The 21,932-nt window shown below is 47.2% G+C and overlaps 1 protein-coding gene across 1 annotated transcript; it reads right to left on the bottom strand.

Moving 5' to 3' along the window:
* Positions 1-5,397: 5,397 nt before the first annotated feature.
* On the bottom strand, positions 5,398-21,763 carry MALT1 (MALT1 paracaspase). The gene is made up of 17 exons (XM_017839169.1): positions 21,612-21,763; positions 20,656-20,822; positions 20,245-20,366; positions 19,718-19,868; positions 19,410-19,588; positions 19,069-19,165; positions 18,647-18,679; positions 17,536-17,562; positions 16,946-16,978; positions 16,294-16,497; positions 13,366-13,543; positions 12,322-12,396; positions 11,792-11,919; positions 10,062-10,211; positions 9,204-9,361; positions 8,883-9,008; positions 5,398-8,167 (listed from the first exon to the last, which is right to left on the bottom strand). Exons 1-17 carry the CDS (start codon positions 21,761-21,763, stop codon positions 7,625-7,627), a joined length of 2,523 nt encoding a protein of 840 aa, XP_017694658.1. The 3' UTR covers positions 5,398-7,624.
* Positions 21,764-21,932: the final 169 nt, after the last annotated feature.

The raw sequence follows: 21,932 nt of genomic DNA, 5'->3' as shown, positions 1-21,932 counted from the left end.
GGGCGGCCGCGGCCGGCCCTCCCTCGGCCCCTCGGCCCGGGGGGCCGCTCCCTCCTCCGGGCCGCCGCGGCCACGGGCACCTCCCCGCGGGCCCGCTCGCTCCCGGCCCCTGCCCGAGCGGGTCCTGCGAGCCCCGGGGACGCCCGGGGAGACGAGGCCGCGGCCCCTCCGGCGACGGGGAGAGCGATCCGCCCCCGCCCGGCCGGCCCGGAGCCGCCGGCCCGGGCAGCCCCGGCGCGGGTGCCCGCGGGGCTGCGGCCGCCGCCGGGCCGGGAGGAAGCGACCCCACCGCATGCAACCTCCGGTCCCCATGCGACACACCTGCTGCGGCCGGAGCCGGCGGGCTCGGGCAGGGCTACGGCCCGCGGCGCGGCCCGGCCCCGCGACGGAGGAACATAATGGCAGGAGGCTGCGGGGCTGGGCGGTGGGGGTGGGGGTGCTCGGCGGCACAGATGGGGAGACGCTCCCGTGTGATTCCGTGTGGAACGGCTCCCTGGAGAGTGCCGGGGGCGGGGAGGCTGCGGGGCCGCCGGGCGCCGCGGGGCCGGGGCCAGGTCGCGGCCTCCCGCAGCCCGGGCAGGTCGGGGGGTCCCGCCCGGAGCGGGACCGAGCGGTGCCGGCGGGCAGGGCCGATCTCCCCGGGGCCGGGGCAGCCCCGGGAGGCGCTCCCCGGAGCCCTGCGGGCGCTCCCGGGGCCAGAGCGCTTCAGGCCTCGAAGGGCAGCGGGGGAAGACACCCGGCCGCTGCTCCGCTTCCAGGCCAACAAAGGACGGGAGGAGCCACACGCTGCCACCTCCGCCGGCGCTGCGGCCGCTGTGCCCGGGCCCGGCCGGGGTCACCCTGCGGGCCCGGGGCGCGGCCGGGAAGCGTGTCCCGCAGCAGTGCCGCCCTGCCTCACACACCCCGTCACCGGGCGCTGCCTGCGGAGCGCCTGCGGCCCGGGCGCTGCCTCCCACCAGCCGCCTTTGTTGGCTGCGGAGCATCCTGGCGGCATCGCCATTGCTCCGAACGGCAGGACGAGATCCTTTCTTCTCTCTCTTACCGCTGTGCAGCACCATTTCCAGAATGTAAACCTTGGCATGCGAATCGCTTTATTGGATCACATTAATGGCTTTAAACACGTAACACCCGTCTCACATTTATACTCTGAGCATATAGCACAGTACATATTCTGGCTGAAATAATGCCGGTTTATGAACATCTCTTACGAGCCTCTTGGCGAGGCACCGAGTCCCAAAGGCCGCCTGCTCGAGCACAGCTCCTGCTGGCAGGCTGCCCCTGAAGCTGTGCCCGCAGGTATCGGTCGGGCAGGGAATTATCCATCGGGCTGGCCCATGCCCTGGCGGCCCCACCCCAGCCCACGGGACTTCCCCACGTACAAATTCTAACTTGTCCAATGAACCAAAACAGCAGCAAACTGCTCTGTTGCAAACTGTGGCAATCAGTGAGTCTGACAAGTTTATAGAATGTGAATTTAATAAATGGATTTGGGGATTTATATAAAAAACCCAAATGGATTTGTGTCCTGCACTAGTTTTAACATTCAAGAAGGGCCATGAAATTCAGCTTGCACAAGCTCATCCTGCAAGGGACTTGCAGAATTAAGCCATAATATTTATAGCACCCTATTTCTTCCCAATTAACCAGGAAACTGATCTGATTAAAGTGAAAACCAAATTCTGTTTACTTACATTGCACTTCTGTGGTTAGCTTGCATAACAGCATAAAGAAGATGGCAGCTGTTACTACCACTCTGGTATTAATATCAGAACTGTTAATCGATTTCACAGTTTATACATGGCACAAAGGTCCTTGTGCATGCTGCCTTTCACACAGATTTATTTGTTTTCCTCCCAGCAAGGTGTCCTTGACATGGCAGAAAAAGTCCGTCACCCTCAGTATTTGATTTTAAAAATAAAATAAGAGAATTTTAAGTATGATTTACAAGCAGTGCCAGGCTGATGGCTCTTCTCCAGAGGCTTTTTAATTCAAGCACACAAAGTAACAGGCAATTGCATAGTGAGTGTTCCTACAAGCATCACTTCTGTGTTGGGAGGCTCTGGGGGTTTTTTAGCAGGTTGACCTTACATCTTAGCTCTGAGGTCTTAGACCAGAGGTCCCGTCCACTCCACCAGACACTGTGCCATATAATCCTGGGAAGCTGTGGTGGAAGAAATTCTGTTTGTTTAGGTTATCCCGTTTTCTCCCTTGGCTCTGCAGTGACCGGGATCAAAGCCCCTGACACCGCTGTCCTCGCGTGCAGTCTCTGTCCTGACCAGTGAAACCGTCACCAGGGAGCCCTTCCACCTGGACTGCAGCTCTGAGATGGGACCTCCTGCTCACCTGCCCTGACGGAGCCGTGCAGTCCCAACTCCCACATCACGTATTTCATTCTCCAGGAAGCAGGTACGTCTTGAACCCCCCCTTTTCTTCTTCCTGAAGAAATGTCTCCAGTGTAGCCCGCTGTTACTTCTCAGCAGTCAGCAAGGAGTGCTGCCAACTCAGAACACTTTCCCTTTGATGCTGTAGTGAATGCTGAACTTGTGTGCAATAATAACTTTTTAATTATTTAACTTCTAAGGATTTTAAGGCTCTTGAAATTCAGAACTCTAAACCATGGTGTATTCATCGTCAGCTTTCTGTACAGAGATCAGTTTTAACTGCATCACACACAGCTACAAACAGAGCTTCTGCGCATTAAAGATGTGCTGGGGCCAAAGAAGGCTTTGCAGGTGGACTGACACAATAAAAACCAAAGTTGATTTACATTTAGGTTTTTTATGTCAGAATAAAAGCTGCCCTTTTTGTCCTTCCCCACTTCTGGGAAGGACAATAACAAAACAAAACAGTTCTTTCCTGGCTAGTGAAACACGCTTAGCTTAAGCAAGAAGTGTAACATACACATTCCATATTTCAAGCCCTGAATTCAGACTAATAACTTTACAGCTTCTGGCAAATACTTAATACTGCCTGTTCCTGCAGTTGCTTTTTAAGGTTTTCACCTTAAATGTTCTGGTAATATATGATCTACAAGAGCAGAGGCTTGCATTTCTTGTTTTAGAATACTTACGTTTTTCTTTCTATCACTGTTTAGAATGCAATGGTACTTTAAACATTCAATATTAAAAACCAGCTTACAACTAAACTTCCCCTTTTCAGATGCTCCTATCGCTAATCTCTTTGTATTTTCTTGGGAAAAAAATAATTCCATTTCCTGGTTATTAAAATAAGTCTCCTATTATATTTTGGACTGAAACCTCTAGGATTGCTTTTGGAAAGATGAGATTTATTAAAAGAAAGGGATCTCACAGGAGATAACCAGTACTCCAGCCAGACCAGCAGCTCCGGGGGTGTGGGCAGGAGCTGCTGGGGGACAGCACCCCCCTGACCTGCCCAGCAGCACAGAGCAGCACAGCCCAAGGCCAGCCAAGACCTGGGTCTTCCCAGCCATCTCCTCCCGAGCTCAGTGCCCCACCCGTGTCACCAGCCAGCTACACAGCCCAAGCACAGGCATACTTCCAACTGCAATGCTGATGGATTTTCCCATGAGCACTGCGGTCTTTTCCGCTCACCAGCACCTTCCGAGTGCTGGGCCAGCAGCCCCCAGTCAGCTCCTCGTCAGGCATTAGCCACCTGCACGATTAACATCCCGTACCACAGCGCTCAGCAGCCTGGGACAGTGAAGAATGCCTGTTTTGTTCTCTTAGTGTGCCATATGTATGGGCCTTTTTCCTTCCTTCTCCTGATATTTATTCAAGTATACGAGGATTATTTCTGAATTATTCATCATACAGTATCTGATTAGACTGTGGCAGTGCCGGCTCCCACTGCTTAATGAATGAGCCATTAGGCTTTTGCAGATGGTGCCATCAACAGCTCCTCTGGCTGTGTGTTCACCTGCATTTACACAGCAAAAGGAGAGTGCTGAACCTGAACAGGGGTTCCCGCTGGTCCCTGGGGAGCTGGGCACTGGAGGAGATGCCATGTGACACGAGGGCTGCTGCCCCGCTGCAGGAACAGACACCCAGGCACTCCGTACCAGCAGCAGCTGTGCTCGGACTTCTGCCTTCCCACAGCCCACCCATAAAATGGAATAATCACCTACTAAAATAAGGATAAAGGGGAATCCAAAACATGCAGGGCTGGACTCTGAGCAAGTCAGAGGAACGTAGTGAAAGCTGCTGGCAGCCAATTAAGAAACCTCTGTAGTGGGAAGAAGCTCAATTAAATGCAGCATTGTTTCCAGCAAGAGCTATTTTTCTGCTATCTTTCCTCTCTTTACCTCGGGAAACACTGTCCTCATGGACAAGGGTGGCAGCAGCAACGGGGCCTGGCAGTGGCTGCTGATTCCAAGCTGCCTGTGATGATCTTCCTACAATGGAAGCAAAGTTAAAATCAAGGTTTGTGGCCTGGGAGGTTTTCAAGCACTCAGACTTTCCATGCTGGTCCTTGGCAACTCCTGCTGGAGGAAGGACATCTGATTCATCCCCACCTACCGAAGATGAGTCAGGATTATACAAATTCCATTTAGTTTGTGTAACAACACTACTTCCCGTGTTGCAAACTTCCCTCTCTGCTGCCATAAAAGTCTCTACTGAACAAACCCCTAAACACACAGTGATCAGCAAGAGATGCCCCCAGCTGGGGGCATGACCTGGTTTTTGGTCCTTCCCTGGGACAGACTGGGGCTATTATCATCATTGCCATTTCTTTCAAATTGCAAATACTGCTGCCTCTACAGTGATTCTTCCACCAAACACAATTTAATAACAACTGAGCTCACTATCAGCTGCAGCTTAAACAACAGTTTGTTGGCTGCTTCCCTCCACTGCCAACCTGATTCCAGGGTCTGCTGGTCTGCTGCAGGCAGTCCTCTAACTCAAGGTGAATCTCCAGTCCTTACCAGTTAACTAAATCAGCTCTGGGCTTTGGCATTACCCACTTCTGCACCCTCTGCCTGACATGACTTTGCCCATGTTAGCACGGTGAGAGAGAGGGAAGCTGCTCTGCTCCTTGCCCATTGAGCACTCTACTACCCTACAGAAGTGTTAAAAATACTCAACAACCTTGTTACCCCATAAACTGAGCGTGGTGGCCACCATTAGCCACTGGCAGGGCACCTGCTGGTGTCACTGGGGGCAGTGCTGGGGCTGCCTGCACCCGCTCCCCGGGTGAGGCTGTGCTTCGTGGCCAGCTGCTCACACTGGCTGGGGCAGCTCATCCACCCTTCCAGCCCTGGGGGATCTCTTCTCTTTGTCCCTTCACGTCCCAGACCTCTGCCTCAGAAGTTATGCTCCCACACACCCACCGTGCAAGAACTGGCTCAGCTTCAGATCAGGCAAAAATCTACATCTTGCGCTGCGTGCAAATAATAACGCAGGCTGCAAAGGCAACTGCTGAGCATCATCTCGCCACTCAAGGTATTTTTTAGTACTTAGAGCTGTCCAAAAATGTCCATCTTACATAATTAAACCCACTCCAGTTTTTGATACATCAGAATTCTAATTATACCTTTTGTACCTTATATACACACCATGGTTGGTGTGTATATAAGAGCTGGCAGGCAGATGGAGTTTAACAGGAACTATTCCATCAACAGATGCTACTACCGAGCTCTCTTTGCTCAGTCTGGGAATGAACTGAGGGGCAAGGCAAGAAAACATGTTTTCTTACAGAGCCACCATCTGCCAATCTGAGAAGCTGCTTTCATTAGTCTGTTCAGTAGGAAATCTTGGTGTTTGGGTTTACCCTTACATGAGACAGGAATGAACAAGGTGACATGGAGAATTCATCCAGAGTAAGTATATTTAAAACCACAGTAGGGGAGACTTACGGGATGTCTGCCCCCTGGGACAGTGTCCCAGGAGTTTGTGTGTCTAACAATGACACTTCTAAGACATCATTAATCTCATTCAAAAGTCATCACCTAAAATAGGCAGGCAAACTGTATGGTAAGTGTGCATGAGATGAAAAGGAGTTTTCAGTGTATACAACTCTCTGCAAAGGTAACGAGTCCCACCTCTGATTCATGTGCTGGAATACAGTGAGTGTGCAAACAGCTGCAGTTCTCTACCTGCCAGCACAGGTAAATGGCTTGGCATCAAACACAGCTATTTTCTGATTAAAATGAACCCACTATTTCCACTAAAAGCAGAACTGATAATCTAAGGGTTGTTTCAAACCAAGTGTTCTCTTCCCAGCTGCAACCAGAGTGCAGCAGACTCTGCATATCCCTAAGGCAGGCGCGAAACAAAACCTACAAAGCTTTGAGAATCTGCAAAATAAACAAAACAAAAATGTTTCATAGCAACTGTACTTTCTTAAAAGATTGTTATGCTTCCTACAGACAAAAAAAGATATCAGATTTGGTACATTCCCAGTATTTCAAAGCAGTTCTCAAAAACTGCTGGACCTGAGAGGCAGGTACCACAGATACTACTGGCACTCAACAGAAGGGAAAGGAGAGGAAAAGAGCTGACAGGCACAGAGAGGATGTGAACAGAGAAGAATCCTGGGACCACTTTAAACACCTACAGCACTAACAAACTGCCCATTTAGAGGGGAATAATCTGAGCACGTTGTGACAGAGGCTGCTCCAGGACTCCAGGCTGCCTGCTGGTCACCCACAGGAGAGGCACCCACCTCCACAGGATGACTGGTGCTGTCCTGCCATGCATGCTCAGCATCCCTTTCTGACAGGGTGGCAGGAAGCTGCCTCAGGAAGCAGAACTAGCTCATGTATAGAGAGGTGAAATAAATCATAACCATCACGTTAAGGCAACAGAGAGCCCAGGAAGCATCTGAGAGCTGCTTGATCTTATGTGTAGTGAAGTCATTTGCATAACAGGTTGAAGGCTTTCCATCCCCGTTGCAGTGACTTGGAAGCACACAGGCAGGTGCCAGCAGGGGCTGTGGGAAGGGCACATGGAAAGTCCTGGCCGCTTCCCCCCGCATCCGCTGCAGATGTGGGTGTGGAGGCTGGTTGCTGTGGTAACACACACCCACAGGGATCCTGGGCTCGTGCTCACTGCATGCCAACAAGGATGGGAGAACACATTTTTTCTCATTAGCTCTTAAAATAAACCTGGAATGACTAAATTGCTGCAATGGTACCCTAGCAATTAATAACTGCCTAATTTCCACAACATGGAGGGGTCCTCACTGCATTCCTAGACTACTGCAATTATTAAACTAAGAGGGTGATCAATCTTTTTTTAAAAAAAAAATAAACCCAACTCCCTCAAATTGCCAACCTGTCCTCCCCCACACCTGACACTTTAAACTATCTCCAGTTCACAGCAAACACCCTGGTGCTCAAAATGCCGCACTCTAAAACGCCAGCGGATCTTACTCCGCCTGAATTAAAATTCTGTGCAAGGCAGGAGTAATACTGAAACCATCATCCCTGCAGCAGTCAGGAATTTATGTCAAGGTGAACATGGCCCAGAAACTTAATGTATGTGAGCTGCCAAAGCTCCTAATTAGCTGACAGAATGAGGAGAAGTAGCTGATGCATGAACCAAAGCTGTAACTACAGAGACAGCAACAGCAGCCTGAAATCTCCTAGTGGAGAGTTCCACGGGGCAGATGCTCTTCTGGAGCCAAAGAGGCAGTTGCAGGACTCTCAGGATAACAGGTTATTTTTACTCAGGAGGCATCCTGCAGAGCTCTGTGGAGGTCTGTTCCAAACACATCCCAGCTGCTGCTGTTCAGAGAAGCTGAGGCTGTCAGAGAGAAGGAATTCCAGTTCAACAGTATCATCAGTGGTCTCTACTGGTACATTACTCTTTTCCACAGTGGGTGAGTAATTCCATACTTCATGTCTTGAAGCCAATATCCTGGAAGTCCCATTGCAGGAACACGCCTCTGATTGTGTGATGCTGGCTGAGCAAGTACAGTTTGGATGGTAAACACCTGGACAGGAATTTGGTTGGCAGTGACTGGAGATGTAGTATTCAGCTGCCTCTCTAAGACTCGATTCCATTGAATTATGAAAAGGATAACCAGTCGTGCAACAGGTATGAGGACAGTTATTGGTTTTGAATCCATGATGAAGGCCTAATTTAGCAATAAGGGGCTTCCCAACATTAACTTCCTTTCTTTCATCCATTGTATCTTCTATTCCTGAATACTCATAGTGCAAGCAAACAGTGAAGATCAAATGTTCCTGTAAAAGAGGAAGGGTGGGGGAGAGAACAAGTTATACTTCCAATCCAAATAAACACTGCAGGAAACCCTTTGAGAGGCCTGGCCTCCTGGAGAAGAGCAACCTTTTTAGGAGCTGAGGACACACACTGGGCAAGACTTGTTTACTGAGGACCTCTTTTGGTCAGTACTTGCTCACAGGACAGTCTGTAATTCTAGAAGCACTTATGTTACCTCAGCTGCCAAAAGCACTGAAGAAGAGATGGCAGGTGCTCATGACACAAAGATACAGAGAGACACTTCACAGTGCCCCAGTCTGCCGAAGGGAGAACCTTCCAAAAACTGCATGCCCAGGAGCACTGGCTGATGATACACAACACTTTCATCTCCTACTAATGACTCTGTAAGAGGCAGCTCTGCTTCAGGTCATGTTCTTCCTGAACTGCAGTGCATAGGAACACCCTCAGAGTGTGCTATAGATCATCTTCACAAAAACAACCACCTTGGCCAAGAAAATACAGAGGGCCTCGCATGCTGGTTTCAGGATTGCATATGCATCAATTCCCTGGCTTTTACTTTTCAGCTACAGAATTAAAGTCACTAAACTGTGCCATTAGTCATTGCTTCCCTCCAAAGAACTTACTGTGCAGACAATACACAGATGCTTCAACAGAACTGCGAAGCAACATGATTAGTGTCAGTTATCTGAACAAACGTGAGGAGTAATATATATTAACCCTTAGTTTTTGCAGTGAACTCAGCCTGGTGTAGAGGCAGTGTTTGGGAAGGTCCTTTGATACTAAATAGCTTCCAGTTTCCTCAGGAGTTCCTTTATTAGCCAATTTAGGATCCACATCCAGGTCCTGTTGCAAGAAAGAAACGAGAACTTAATTGAAGGTATAGAATTTGTAGATCATAAACCATTACTTATTTCAGTTTTAGAAGTTTCAACAGTTTGGACCCATTTTATTACAAAAGATGCAGTCTGACATGGATGGAACGGGAAACTTTCAACTTCAGTGGAGCAAGATGACGAGACCCCAAGAGGAAGCACTTACGAGAGCGAAGTCTGTGACGTGGGCTCTGCAAACGGCCATTTCGGGGGGTTTCTGCACTATCCTCGTGTAGATTATCATGACGTTGGAGAACTCGGCTGCAAACCCCAGCTGGATCTGAACACCACATTTAAAATCGAGGTACCTGCTTTCTGGAAGCTCTGCGAAGAACACATCGTTACAGTCTAAATATAACTCAGCACATGCATTTTGTATTTTTCTAAAATAGTTTGTGTTTTTTCAATCATTTAACAAACAAGAATTAAGGGCATAATTTCACAAATAAATACCTGCATCTGTGGAAGAGCTGTCTTAGAAATGCCACCCCGACCCTCTGCCCAATCTATCAAAGCAATTTGAAGATGTACCCCAACAACTTTAGGTAAATAAGGTGAAAGATCTTAAACTGCACTGCCTTTGTTAAAAGAAGCAAGAAAGCCTCCAACTCATCTCACCCTTATTTTCTTAGTTGTATACATTGAAAACTCCTTTTCACCTCATGCACACTTACCATACAGTTTGCCTGCCTATTTTAGGTGATGACTTTTGAATGAGATTAATGATGTCTTAGAAGTGTCATTGTTAGACACACAAACTCCTGGGACACTGTCCCAGGGGGCAGACGTCCCGTAAGTCTCCCCTACAGTGGTTTTAAATATACTTACTCTGGATGAATTCTCCATGTCACCTTGTTCATTCCTGTCTCATGTAAGGATAAACCCAAACACCAAGATTTCCTACTGAACAGACTAATGAAAATTCAGATATAAATCTGAATGCCTTCCACTTCCACTCAATACTACATGCTCTCACTTCTCCCCCCACGGCAGCAGGATCATGTAAGAGCAGAGTGTCCCATACCATGAGCCTTGGCCCACTGCAGGTTCCGTGCCAGCGACTCTGCCGAGGCTGTGCTCTGCCGCACGGGGTCTGTCAGCGCCCTCCTCTCCGACAAGCTGCTGCGGATCTCCAGGGCTTGCCTGCCCTTGGTCAGGGGACACTTGCCCATATCTAAAAGTAAGGTGCATACAGGTTCTTTCAAAATCAATGCTGCTGCCATTCCAACTGAATTAGGTCCCTTGCTGCAGTGTTGTGTGGTTGCTGTGGTTATGCCAGCGCCAGCACATCCATCAAAAGCTGCAGCTCTTCCTTCCCTGAAGGTCAAGGCACCATTCCTGCTGCTGCAGGGCCCTGAGGGTTCACATGGGGCCTGGCCAACACCCTCCCCTGTTCCTCAAAGCCAGCTCAAGCAGTATCACAGCTCTGAGTGGGGAAGGGCCTAATTAGAGTGACTGATTTCAAGAATCTGAATAATTCCAGTCAGAGATTTCTAAAGGACTGGGGGGCAAGGGGAGGATTTTAAGCATTGATAAAGGGCCCAATATTGTTTATTTAACAGCATCGCTAATGATCCATGTGACAGGACAGAGTGCAAAGCTTGGCAAGTTTGCAGATGGTTAAAAACTGAGAGGAGTGGCTGATATCCCACAGGACTGTGCTGCCCTTCCGAGGGCCCTGGACAGGCTGTGGAACTGGGCAGAGAGGAATCTCGTGGAGTCCAACAGCAGGGAACACCGAGTCCTGCACCCAGGCAGGAATGATGCCCTGCATGGGTGCAGGAAGAGGCCTGACTCCCTGGGACAGAGCTCTGCAGGGAAGCACCTCGGGGGCCTGGGGGCCACCAAGCTGAGCACGAGCCAGCACTGCACTCTGGTGGCAAAGGTAGCCAGCAGGAAGCACAGTGCCAGCAGGGCCTTTTCCGTGGGGGCTATTTACATGGAACACTGGCAATGGGAGCACTCCTCTGGCACATTTACAAGTGTCTTCAACTTACCTGTGTGGTCCCTGACACTCAAGACCTGGGAATACTGACAGCAGTGCCTGTCACACTGCCCAGCAGGTCAGTCCTTCTCTCCATTCTTGAACAAAAGACAGACTGGGCAAAGCTCTGTGACCTGCAGCTGATGAGAGACATCCCCTACAGAGCCAGCCTCACACTGGCTGATCTTGGCCAAAACAGCTGGCCTGTTCTTCTGCAGATGTTTGCACAGGAGCAGCACATGCTCCCTCGACATTTTTCACTTTAGCACTTTTCCCATCAAATCTAAAATACAATTACTGAACCAGGCATTTGAAAGCAGTGCATTGCCCTATTTAATGCACTTAAGAGAACTTACTGTTCTCGATAGAGAACAAATCATTATCATCACTATAGCACTATGGGGCAGGTAGGACTCCATTAATTGTTTAAATGAACTTGCAAATGACTGGACTACCACAAGCAGCTGGAACCACAGGACAGAAGAGCATTTTTGTCGATGGACAATTCAAAGCTCCATGAGGAAAGATACTCAGAACAAATAAGGCTCGCTAAAGTATAAAACTACACACTATTAAAGAAGCTCAGATCCCTTCATAACACCAAGAACGTTGTTAATGTGCTACCCAGTAGCAGCTGCTATTTGATCTAAACAGAACAAGAAAGCTTTAAGTAGTGTAACACATTCACCATGGGAGGAAGAACATGTAAGCAAAGTTGTTTTCAGCAATGCAGGCTGAGGAGACTGTTAGTGCAGTAAGCTGGAGTTCACCTTCTGCAACCTCATCAAGCAGAACAGTGATCTTCTTGTCTTCTAACAAACGCTCCTTCAGGAACTTCATGAAGATGCCATTGGCCAACCCCGACTGCTGAATTTCAAAAGCTTCTGCTCCTTGGCACCTGTGAGATCACCAGACAAGGAAAAAACACTGAAACATCTGCATGGTGAGGAGTAAAGTTGTGTTGGGAACGGGGGAAGGAATTTCCTACAATTTGAAAACCAGGTTGTGCCCAAGGCCAACCTGCTCTTTGTGTTCCCTTGCAAGCAGCTCACGGAAGGTTTCCCTTCCAATGGCATCACACACCACAGCTGTTTATCAAACTCCTTATATGAGGAGCTTCAATTTATCATTGAAGATTTTATGAAAGCTCTTGACTTCTTCTATTCAGCAGCTTTTGCACTTAACCTGCAAACTGCCCGAGGTTACTGGTCTGTTAACACCACAGTACTGTTCTGGAAAAGGGCAGCTGGACAATTTCAGTGCTCACTTCTGTGGCACACAAGAAGAAAAATTTCCTTACGTTGCATATCCAAAAACAATATTGGCTGTAACCTTCAGAGCATCCAAGATAAGAACTGTGTCATCATATTCATTTCTGCAATAAATGGAAACACAAGAAAGTCAATAAACGTAACAAATTCAAAATACCAGAAAAGCAGAGCTCAGAACCAGGTATTTGTTTCACTCCTACAATTCTGGAATGAATCCTGACTGCTAAAAGACAAAACTCAGCACCATCATGTTATAGTAACTAGCAGAGTTGGTCTACAATCTCTGCAAAACCCATTTCTGATAACTGCCCATTTTATGTTATACCAAAAGCTATGATTTTTTTCTAACTTTCCCCCCCCACACGGTGTCTGCATAGTTAGCACAAGGCTTATGTAGATGGATTTTCTGTTTGGATACAGACTGTGAACCTGAATTGGGTCACAGGCATTTCATTAGCACTGAAGTTTAGAGGCTTGACAGACACTAAGGCACCAGCATTTTTCTGTTATGAAACATTCCTGAGAGACCAATTGCCAGAAATGCTGACTGAAGAGCTGATTTCAAGTGCAAGTTTAATTGGGCATCGTAGTTTCTCAACATGGGAAGAACACAGTACTTTGTTTAGAAAAACCCCATAAATCAGTTGGGTTTTAAGCTCTAAATAAAGATACAACATCCCCAGCATAAAAGCAAAATCCATGGCTCTGAAGAGTTCTAAAATAAGCACTTCACTTGAGCCCTTCTGCCAAATTAACATGCCTTTGATCACAGGGATTCTCCTTCCTCCTGTAATGAAGGCGGATAATGGTGCAAGGGGAAAGGGTCATGTTTCTCCTTTAAGATGCCCAATTTCACTTTTATCTAATCAGACTAATGGTCTATAACTTTTAAGCAACAACAGAAAAGAAGAAATAAATGTCGTTGGAATCAGGAGGCAGGTATCCACCCATGGGGACAGAAAGCCAACCTCACAGTCGGTTCCCCACACTTGAGTCATTATTCCCCCTCCTGTGAAGCAAAGCCATCCCCGAACCCCTGCTGTCAGCTCTCCCCCGACCGACAGAGGTGACACCTTTTCCGACACATGTCCAGCAGGAACACGTTGAGCCCCGTCTCCTTCTGCTGCATGCGCCGCAGGATGTCCTGCACGCACAGGCAGTTTGCTGACCGGTAGGGGTTGGGAGCGTCCACGGGGACCATGAAACTGTTGCCGTAGTTTTCGTAGCCGTGACCAGCGTAGTACAGCAGACCTGGGTACAAAGCAGGTGTGACTGAGAGCGCGGGGAGCACACGGGAGCACTCCTGCACACCTTAGCGTGTCAAAGCCCTCATGCACAGCGGGACTGAGATCACTCAAGCCACTCCAGGCTGGGTTTTTAATATCAATATGCTTTTGTTAACACAGGAAGGGAGGGGAGGCAGGGGCGAGCCACTTTAACATCGACTCCACAACACACAGACACAATGAATTTAAAAAAAAGCAAATATCACACATGCAATAGAATCAATCAGATATTTGCATCAAACACACCGAGTTAAATACTCTTAAATGCTTTAAGTAGTTATGACCTCTAACAGAAATAGTCTGTTATGTATGATGGGTAACTCACAGATGGGAACAAGGAAATGTGCCAACTGTAAAACATCTTCTCCACGTGTGCAATTACAAAGCTCTGAGCAGCAGTAACTCTGCAGATTTTGTAGACAGAAAAAACCTCTGCTGAATAGTTTGGTAGGACTCCAGAGCACATCCCCATTACCAAACTACCAGCAGCTCATGTTCAGTTGATTGCAGCTACATCTCTTAGTTACAGACTGGGTTACTTCTGGGTCTACTAAACAAACAAATTCTTTGCATGCTTTCCTAGCCAGAAACGATTATCCTGCCATCATCTCCCTCACTTGCCAGTACACAACAGTCTACAACATTTTAAGATTTAAAATGTTCAATAAAACATGAAATATTTTTGTAGGAAAAAAAACCCCAAACATGTCATGGAATTAAAGACAGCTTTTTTGAACCCTGAGAAAGGAAACTGCAAGCCAGGGCTTAGATTTTACTTATATGAATAAAGATGTCCAGTATTAGTCATATCAATTTGCAGTAAGATTAGATGTTCTTAGAATTAATAACCTCCACTGCCAAAAAATGCAGTTAAGAGAAGCTTGTATGATTAAATTTGATTTTCCTATTGCCTGTTCCCAGTGCTGGTTTTCCTTAATGATGCAAATTCCATCTTTTAAAAAGACTTTTTATTTATCCATACAGAGCAGTCTACGGGCCAGCTCTGCAATACATACAGTATATAGTGTGCAGCTGAACAAAGTTAACAGAAATGTGACAATTTAGGCTGACTGGAAATCTATCTGAGTGTGTACTCTGTAAGTCATTGCACTGACTACACTCCTTTGCTGTCCTTGGCAGATGCCTGTGCTGTGGCACGAGTACCTGGAGCACTGACCGTGCTGAGCTCAAGATCAGAAATACATCCCTGCATACCCGGGGTAAGTGGAGTAAACATGTTCACAGGGTCTCAACAGAGACTAAGGCACAGCAATTTTAAGTAGGCTCAAGTTCCTCAGAGACGTCAGCATTTAAGTGGTATCTGCCTCTCTCTCTCTCTTTTAAAAAGAAAGCAGCCTAAATATTTTCAGCCTTTCAAACATCCAGGTCTATGCTTTTACCCTGTGTGGAATACAATGTTAACTGCACCCTACATTTAGAACAGCACAAACCAAGACATCAGAGGAGGCAATCACCATCACTTTGTTTACCACTCCTGCCCTTAAGGACCAGTATCTGAAATGCCACTTTCCTGGCAGTTGGCCAGAATTACACAACTTAGCAGGCATCAGGAACACATGTAACAGGGACCAGACAGCAGCAGCCACTGTGCCTCTTCTATTTGAAGCTATGCCCACTAGAAGTGCTATAAATCATTACCTATTTGTGCACTGACAGCACCTTTTATTGGCTTTAAGCTGTTAATAGCCACTATGCAGAAAGGATAAAGTGACCATTTAAATTGAAGTAGTTATTGCCAAACACCACTGAAAAACTGCTCCGCTTACCTTTTATACCAAGTGGCTGGAAATGCACGACTGCAAAAATATGTTGTGTAAGAGCTTTCATGTGGTGCTGCTGAGAAACCCATTAAAGCCTTTCTGTGCTTTATTTTCTACATTCAGGACAACAATTACAGAAAAAAATTGAGAAGGTGCAAGAGTCCCAAATGTACCAGCACATCTATTTCCCAGGGAGTAAAAAAGCAGACTGCTCTCAGAACGCCTCGATACTCCTGCCAGGCTGAGGCTTCGTGTCAGGCAGCTTTTGGCTCAGACATAAATGCCCAAATGTCAGAGCAGCCAGTGCTGCTCAGACAGAGCATCAGGTAACACATCCATAAAAAAGTCATGATAGCAAATAATCTGACCTTGTGTTCCAAAAAAGGATCAAATGATGTTTTCGTGAATGGGCTTTACTACAGGAATTCTGCAATTTAAATAGGGACACTGGCAAAACTTTTTGCTCTCTGTTCTAAGTCATTTCTCAAGGAGTTTATACAATCTTAGCCTTTAGAAAAATGACAAAATAGTGGCAGTCAGCTGAAAACTCAAAGCCCACAGAAGAACTTTTCTTACACTCCCAACCAGATCATTCCTGGCCTTTTCCATGCAAGACACGAAGGCTTTTGCTCTGTGCATCAATTCCACCTGCCCTCCCCCAGAGCTTGCACTGCAGTTATAGGTGTGGTTAAAGAAAAGAGTTCAAACCTCTGATCTGTTCTAAAAGTAAAGAAACAAAAACATTTTAAGCCAAGTCAAAGGCTATGCTGGTGGGTGCTTTTCACTTACTCTTCCCATTCTGCACACACCCTATTTACCATGAAGGCTGTTTGGCCATCACATGTAGAGAGCTGGCAGAGGTAAATACCAGCTGTTTGTGTACTTGATACATACCACACTGACCTACTTCAGAAGGGATTTTGCGTGTTCTTACCATATACTCCTTTGTCCAGGAGAAGTAAAAATTCATCCACTGCGTTTCGCATCTCAGATTCAGTAAGGTCCAGTAAAGAAACGACTTTGAAATCCAGCTGCCTTAGCAAACTGGTCAATTCATAGACATCTACCATGGGAGCCTTGAGCTGGGGATGATTCCAGTAGCTCATGTTTCCTATTAACAGAGCCACCTTGTCTGTGGCTGCCAAGACACAGGGAGAAAAGAACACGTCACGTTTATATATTCCAGGGGTCACTACCTTTAAAAGTAAGGTCTTCCAAAGAGAAAAGAGTATCCAGGCACAATATTTCCAGGCACAATATTTTATGTGATTTCAAAAGCCTTCCTACATCAATAATACAGCTCAACTCTCTTCTTACCTCAAAAAAACCCCAACCTTACCAGCCTGGGGGGGAGCACCTAAACTCCCCCTCACACTGATGAACCTGACAGAGTGGAGAAGCTTGGACAGAGGCACAGTTTACTCCTGAAAGGGCAGGCAAGCATTGTAAGGGACTGTACCAATGCCCACAGGTCTCCCTCCCTGCAGCTCTCTACGTGCCCCACAGGTCTTGCACTGGCAGTGTCAGAAGCAGCAAAATCTGTTTCCAAGATGGGAAATACACGTTCCAGCTACAAATCTACTCACCAACAGGTCTGTGACTCGACAGTTCTTGTGGGTCTGCTTGGAAGAGATGAAAAGAGCACTGTCAGTGACTACAGTTGGAGCTGCAACACCAGAAAATGAACTGCATGTCCCCCACAGCTATCGTGCAGAGACACTGCTTTGCCTAACACCTTACTAAGTTAGCACAAAAAAAGGGCTCTTTTTTGTTTGGGTGGCTTTGGGGGTGTTTTGTTGATGTTGTGCTGTTTACAGCCAGGCACCTTACATCATCTGAGAAAGCAGCAATGTACTAAAACTGAGAGTCCAGAGAAACTACAGACAAGAAAGCAAAGATAATTCCCTTTGTATAAGTGCACGTGCAGTGCAGTAAGACCAGACTTGGGTGATTTTACAAAGATAATAGCACCCCTATAATTCACTATATGCTTCAAGTCAACCTTTTGGACCCAGGAAGCTGTGCTGCTCTTAACATGATACCTGCCCCTATTCAATTCCTAGTTACAGACACATGCAAATACTGTAAAGTATATATTGTAACCCAGCTAGGCTTCAGTGACTTGTAACATAAAAATGAGATGCAAAACTAAAGTTTTTCAAAACTTATCACTGACCTGATTCTTGAAGATCATTAAAATCTTCTGCAAAGAAACACACCAATAAGATCATCATTTAAACAATAAGCAAAAGCAACATTTTTATTAGTAAAAATGTAAGTGTCATGCCACTAATAATCCAAGCTGAACACGGAAGACAAGCTACTTTTCTAAAATACTTTTGGCTTTGCATTTCTGCAAATGTAATCTTTCATGTCTATTCCACACAGAGAAGAGAAAATCCAGCAGTGTATAAAGCCATGCTAGGACCAGCATTACAGTACAGCAGAGCTAAAAACCAAGGGAGGGACAGTCACTACGCTCCAATCCCACAGGCATGCAGGCAGCTTGAAGGAGCAAGGAACAAGGTATCAGAATCACCCCTTTGAAGAGGATATGCTTGAAAGACTGCTGAAAAAGCAACATCCTGAGCAAGAAATCTTACTTTGGGAAGCCACATGTATTCAGAAAGACTTCAGACACCATTTTGAAATATTCTAAGCTACCACAGGTTTCACCTCTTTATTCTGAGAGCACTGGAAACCACGGAAAAGAAAACCACTGTGTCTGAAGCCCCAGGGATGTCTCAGAGCAGGCCTGCTGTGAGCAGCCTTACACTGTTCTACGTGATCCCCTGATGGTGTTGCAGACTCTGAGGAGCTCAGCCATCAAGGGATGGTGCAAACAGCAAAGGTCATAATACACTTCTTCCTCCCCATGGCAGCAATGCAGAGGAGAACAGAAATCATCCTAATGAGGTTGCTGGAAACACCTCTTGCAGACAGAGTGCTGACACTGGAGCTCTCTAAGATTACCCAGGTTCCTAAACACCTCCAGATTTTCTTGGATAGGATGTTGCCTCCTGAGCCCAGCCAAAAACCTCTCCAGATCTTTACATTCATTTGAATAGCACAGGAGAAAGCAGCCTGGTTTTTCTCCTGTACTCTAGATCCTGGCATCCAGGCAAAGAAGAGAAAAGCACATGCAAAAGGAACACTGCATCATGCATCAGTGCCTTAAACTAGACCGAAGCTCTTCACCCACACATGCTTTTCAGCAACACACCTGACAACCCATCGCCCCCTCACTGACTTTTCAAAATTGATTCACAACTAAAGGTTTACTTTACCTTCTGTGCACTCCACTGGCATTGCTTTCCTTCCTTGTGTTTTAAGGAGGGGGAAAATTGGAAGACAAGTGCTCTCAGTTATTAGTGTTAGCATACGAGGTGGAAGACAAAGGTCACTGCCAAGCTGCTCTGCAATCTGGCTCATTTTACAGCAGTACAAATCTGCACTGACCACAACACTGTACAGCACTAATCACTGAAACCTGGGAGTACTACACTAGGATATTCCTCAGGTTAGGAAAGAACTTGTGAGGTACATACTAGCATTCCCAGATAGATCTGGAAGCTATACAGAGATCTGCTCCTCTTCAGATCCCTGAAAATACGTGCACGTGCACACACACTGAAACATGTTCTATTCATTCATTCTGCTTGCAATGAACAACCTCACCTGTCCTGTATCAAACAGAAAAACTCCTCACCTATAAGGACTTCTACCTTCTTGCTGTCTTCATCCTCGTGGTCGTTGAATACGTGACACCAGTATGTCCCTTGATGTTCCACGTCCACAGAAGTTACCTGTGCAAGTATCATCCCAGTCATCCCCACAGACCCCAAGACAATACCTGTATCAGGTGTTCAAGCCTTGCATTTAAGCCCCCATGCAAGAAAAAGTAAAAACTGAAGAAGCACTTGGAGCAAGCACTTCTGTCAGAGGTTTATCAAGACTATGGAGAAATTGTTTTCTTCAAGAAAGCTTTCTGTGATAAGTTCAAGGTGGTTGCACATCGGCCCCCAAGGCTGGCCCATTGCAGTAACTTACTGTGTAGACATTTTTGCTCCCATTTGCCAAGGGAAATCCATTTCTGAACCACTGGTAATGAGGAATTGGGTTTCCAACAGCTCCACATTCTAGCACCAAAGCATCCCCCACTGTCAGGTTTTGTGGCTGAGGCTGAACACAAATGCACAATTTGTTTTGAGGCAAACCCACCACGTTCCCTTAAAAGAAACAAAAAGGAAGAAAAAAGAAAAGAAAGGGTGAGACAACCTAAGCACAGCTACAGAGGCCCAAGTTCCTCTGGGAAGTGAGAGGACAGAGTTTCAGAAGACAATGGTTGTGCCACTCACCATGAGATGTACCCCGGAGCTCACAGACTTCCAGGCGTGCCCACCGACTGAACACGAAGGAACAGTCACTGTTCACTCGACAGATGTAAAAGCCAGAATCCTTTACACTCACTGGATTCAAAACCAGCTCTGGAGAATCACCATGGGGAACCTGAATCACAGGTGAACCAAAAACACTGAAATTTAGATTGGTTTAATCTAAACCAGGATCAAGCACTACAATATTTATTTCCATGTCCATAAGACCAGCCTCAACTCCTTCACATACTTGAAACTTATTGCTAAGCTGAGAGACAACTAAACTTGCAGCTTCCTTTCTGTCCCATTCCAAAATTAGCCCCCAGGGATGAAGTGGTTTGAATATAAGGAATCACCACATTGTTTTAGCAGATTCCTAGGGTCACTATCCAGCAATCTTCTCTCATTGTAAATAAGGGGAAGAGTCTTAGAAAGAAAAAGGTATCATCCAAAATCATTACCTATTATTTTCACTATTGCAAAAACCTGCACTGTTTATCAACTATTACCTCTTTTTCCTGCTTGAACCACTGGTAGTGCACAAATGGGTGTCCTGTTGCCCAGCAACACAGCTTGACCACCTGACCAGAGAGCACTGCTTGAGAGTCTGGCTGTACAACAATCTTTATACCTTTAAAACAGAATTTACACTTAGCAAAGTTAGGAACAAATACAAGTCCACCCTGCATGTCCATGCAGCCAAGTTCAAGTCCACAACAACACTGTACAAAGGCTGTTTATCTACTTGGCTTACTTTTAATCTCAGAATCAGATGAGCCAATTACCTTGATAATCATACGGATACCAATTATCAGAATTCAAGCACTAAAGATGTTTTTATCTACTGCAGAAAACAAGCTACCTGAGTGTTTCCAGTGTAAAACCCAGAGCTGCAGCGAAAGCACAGGCCCAGCACTGACCTGCATGGCCGAGACACTGGAGAGCCTCTGTGTGCTCCAGGGCCTGCAAGGACTCCACCAGCTCCAGCACAGTGCACCCACGATCTCCCAGCAGCTTCAGGAGACTCCAGCTGGGACTGCCTTCTGGCTCCAGCACTTGGAGGGAACACTGCTCCAAATCCAAAGGGCTACGGAGGAACAAAAGAAGGACATGGCACAGACCTTCTTAACACTTTTTGCTCAGAAAGGAGCTGGGTTAACAATCAATTGCAGACAAACAAAACGATTTAAAAAAATGGACATAGGAAATTCCTTGCTGATTTGGACATATTTGCAGTATTTCCTTCAAGTTTTGTGAGTTCAGAAATTATACAGTAACAGAAATTGGAATTAGTTATTTGTATGCTACAAGGTAAGAGATGCATGTACCTCACTAGTCTAACCAAATGTATTGAGAAACCTTCTAATTTTCACTTTTTAAGGTATCAGCAGAAAAACTAGTACAGCACCCTTCATTTCCATGTGCCTAATTCAGAAGCAGTAAAGAGCAATTCAGTGTCTAAGTTCAAAGTGCAGGAAGACTGATTTTAGAGTTTTTAAAACAAGCGAGTGGTGCAGCCCGGCCAATCACACATCACTGCAGCGCGGTGAACTGCATCTGAAGTTCTTAGTTTAAACTTCAGTGTAAAGTCTTCACGCACTTCCAACCACAGCAGATTCAAAGAACTCAGATAATAAGGACATGAAGACAGCTATAGAAAGGGAACGCAAGTTTACGTATCCCCACTAAAGAAATTCATCAACGTTTCTTTCATTAAGTCGCAGTGCCACGCCAACCTAGGGGCGAGATACCGTCACTTATCAAATGGACCTTCACAGTGTTTCACAGGAAAATACAAACATCCAACTCCTGGACCGCGCAGTGACACCGCGGCTTCCGCGGGGCAGCGCTCCCCGCCGCTCCCCGCGCCGCCTACCTCAGCCGCACCGTGCCTCGGCTCCCCGCTCGCCGCGCCAGCTCCCGCCAGCCCTTGCCGGGCGCCGCCCGGTCCAGCAGCTCGCTGAGCCTGCGGAGCAGCGGCTCGGCCAGGCGGCCGAGGGGCAGCGGCCCCGCCGCACCGCGATCCATCGCTGCCGGGAGCGCCACGGCCGCCCGGAAGGAAGCGCCGCGCGGGGCGGGCGGGGCGGGGCGGGCGGGGCCGCTGAGGGGAGCGGGGCAGCCGGGGCGAGGCGGGCGGGTCCGCTGAGGGGAGCGGGGCAGCCGGGGCGAGGCGGGCGGGGCCGCTGAGGGGAGCGGG

This window comes from Lepidothrix coronata, unplaced genomic scaffold (assembly GCF_001604755.1).
Source record: "Lepidothrix coronata isolate B3197 unplaced genomic scaffold, Lepidothrix_coronata-1.0 Scaffold382, whole genome shotgun sequence".
Classification (NCBI taxonomy): Eukaryota; Metazoa; Chordata; class Aves; order Passeriformes; family Pipridae; genus Lepidothrix; species Lepidothrix coronata.
This window is presented reverse-complemented; position numbering and strand designations above follow the sequence as displayed.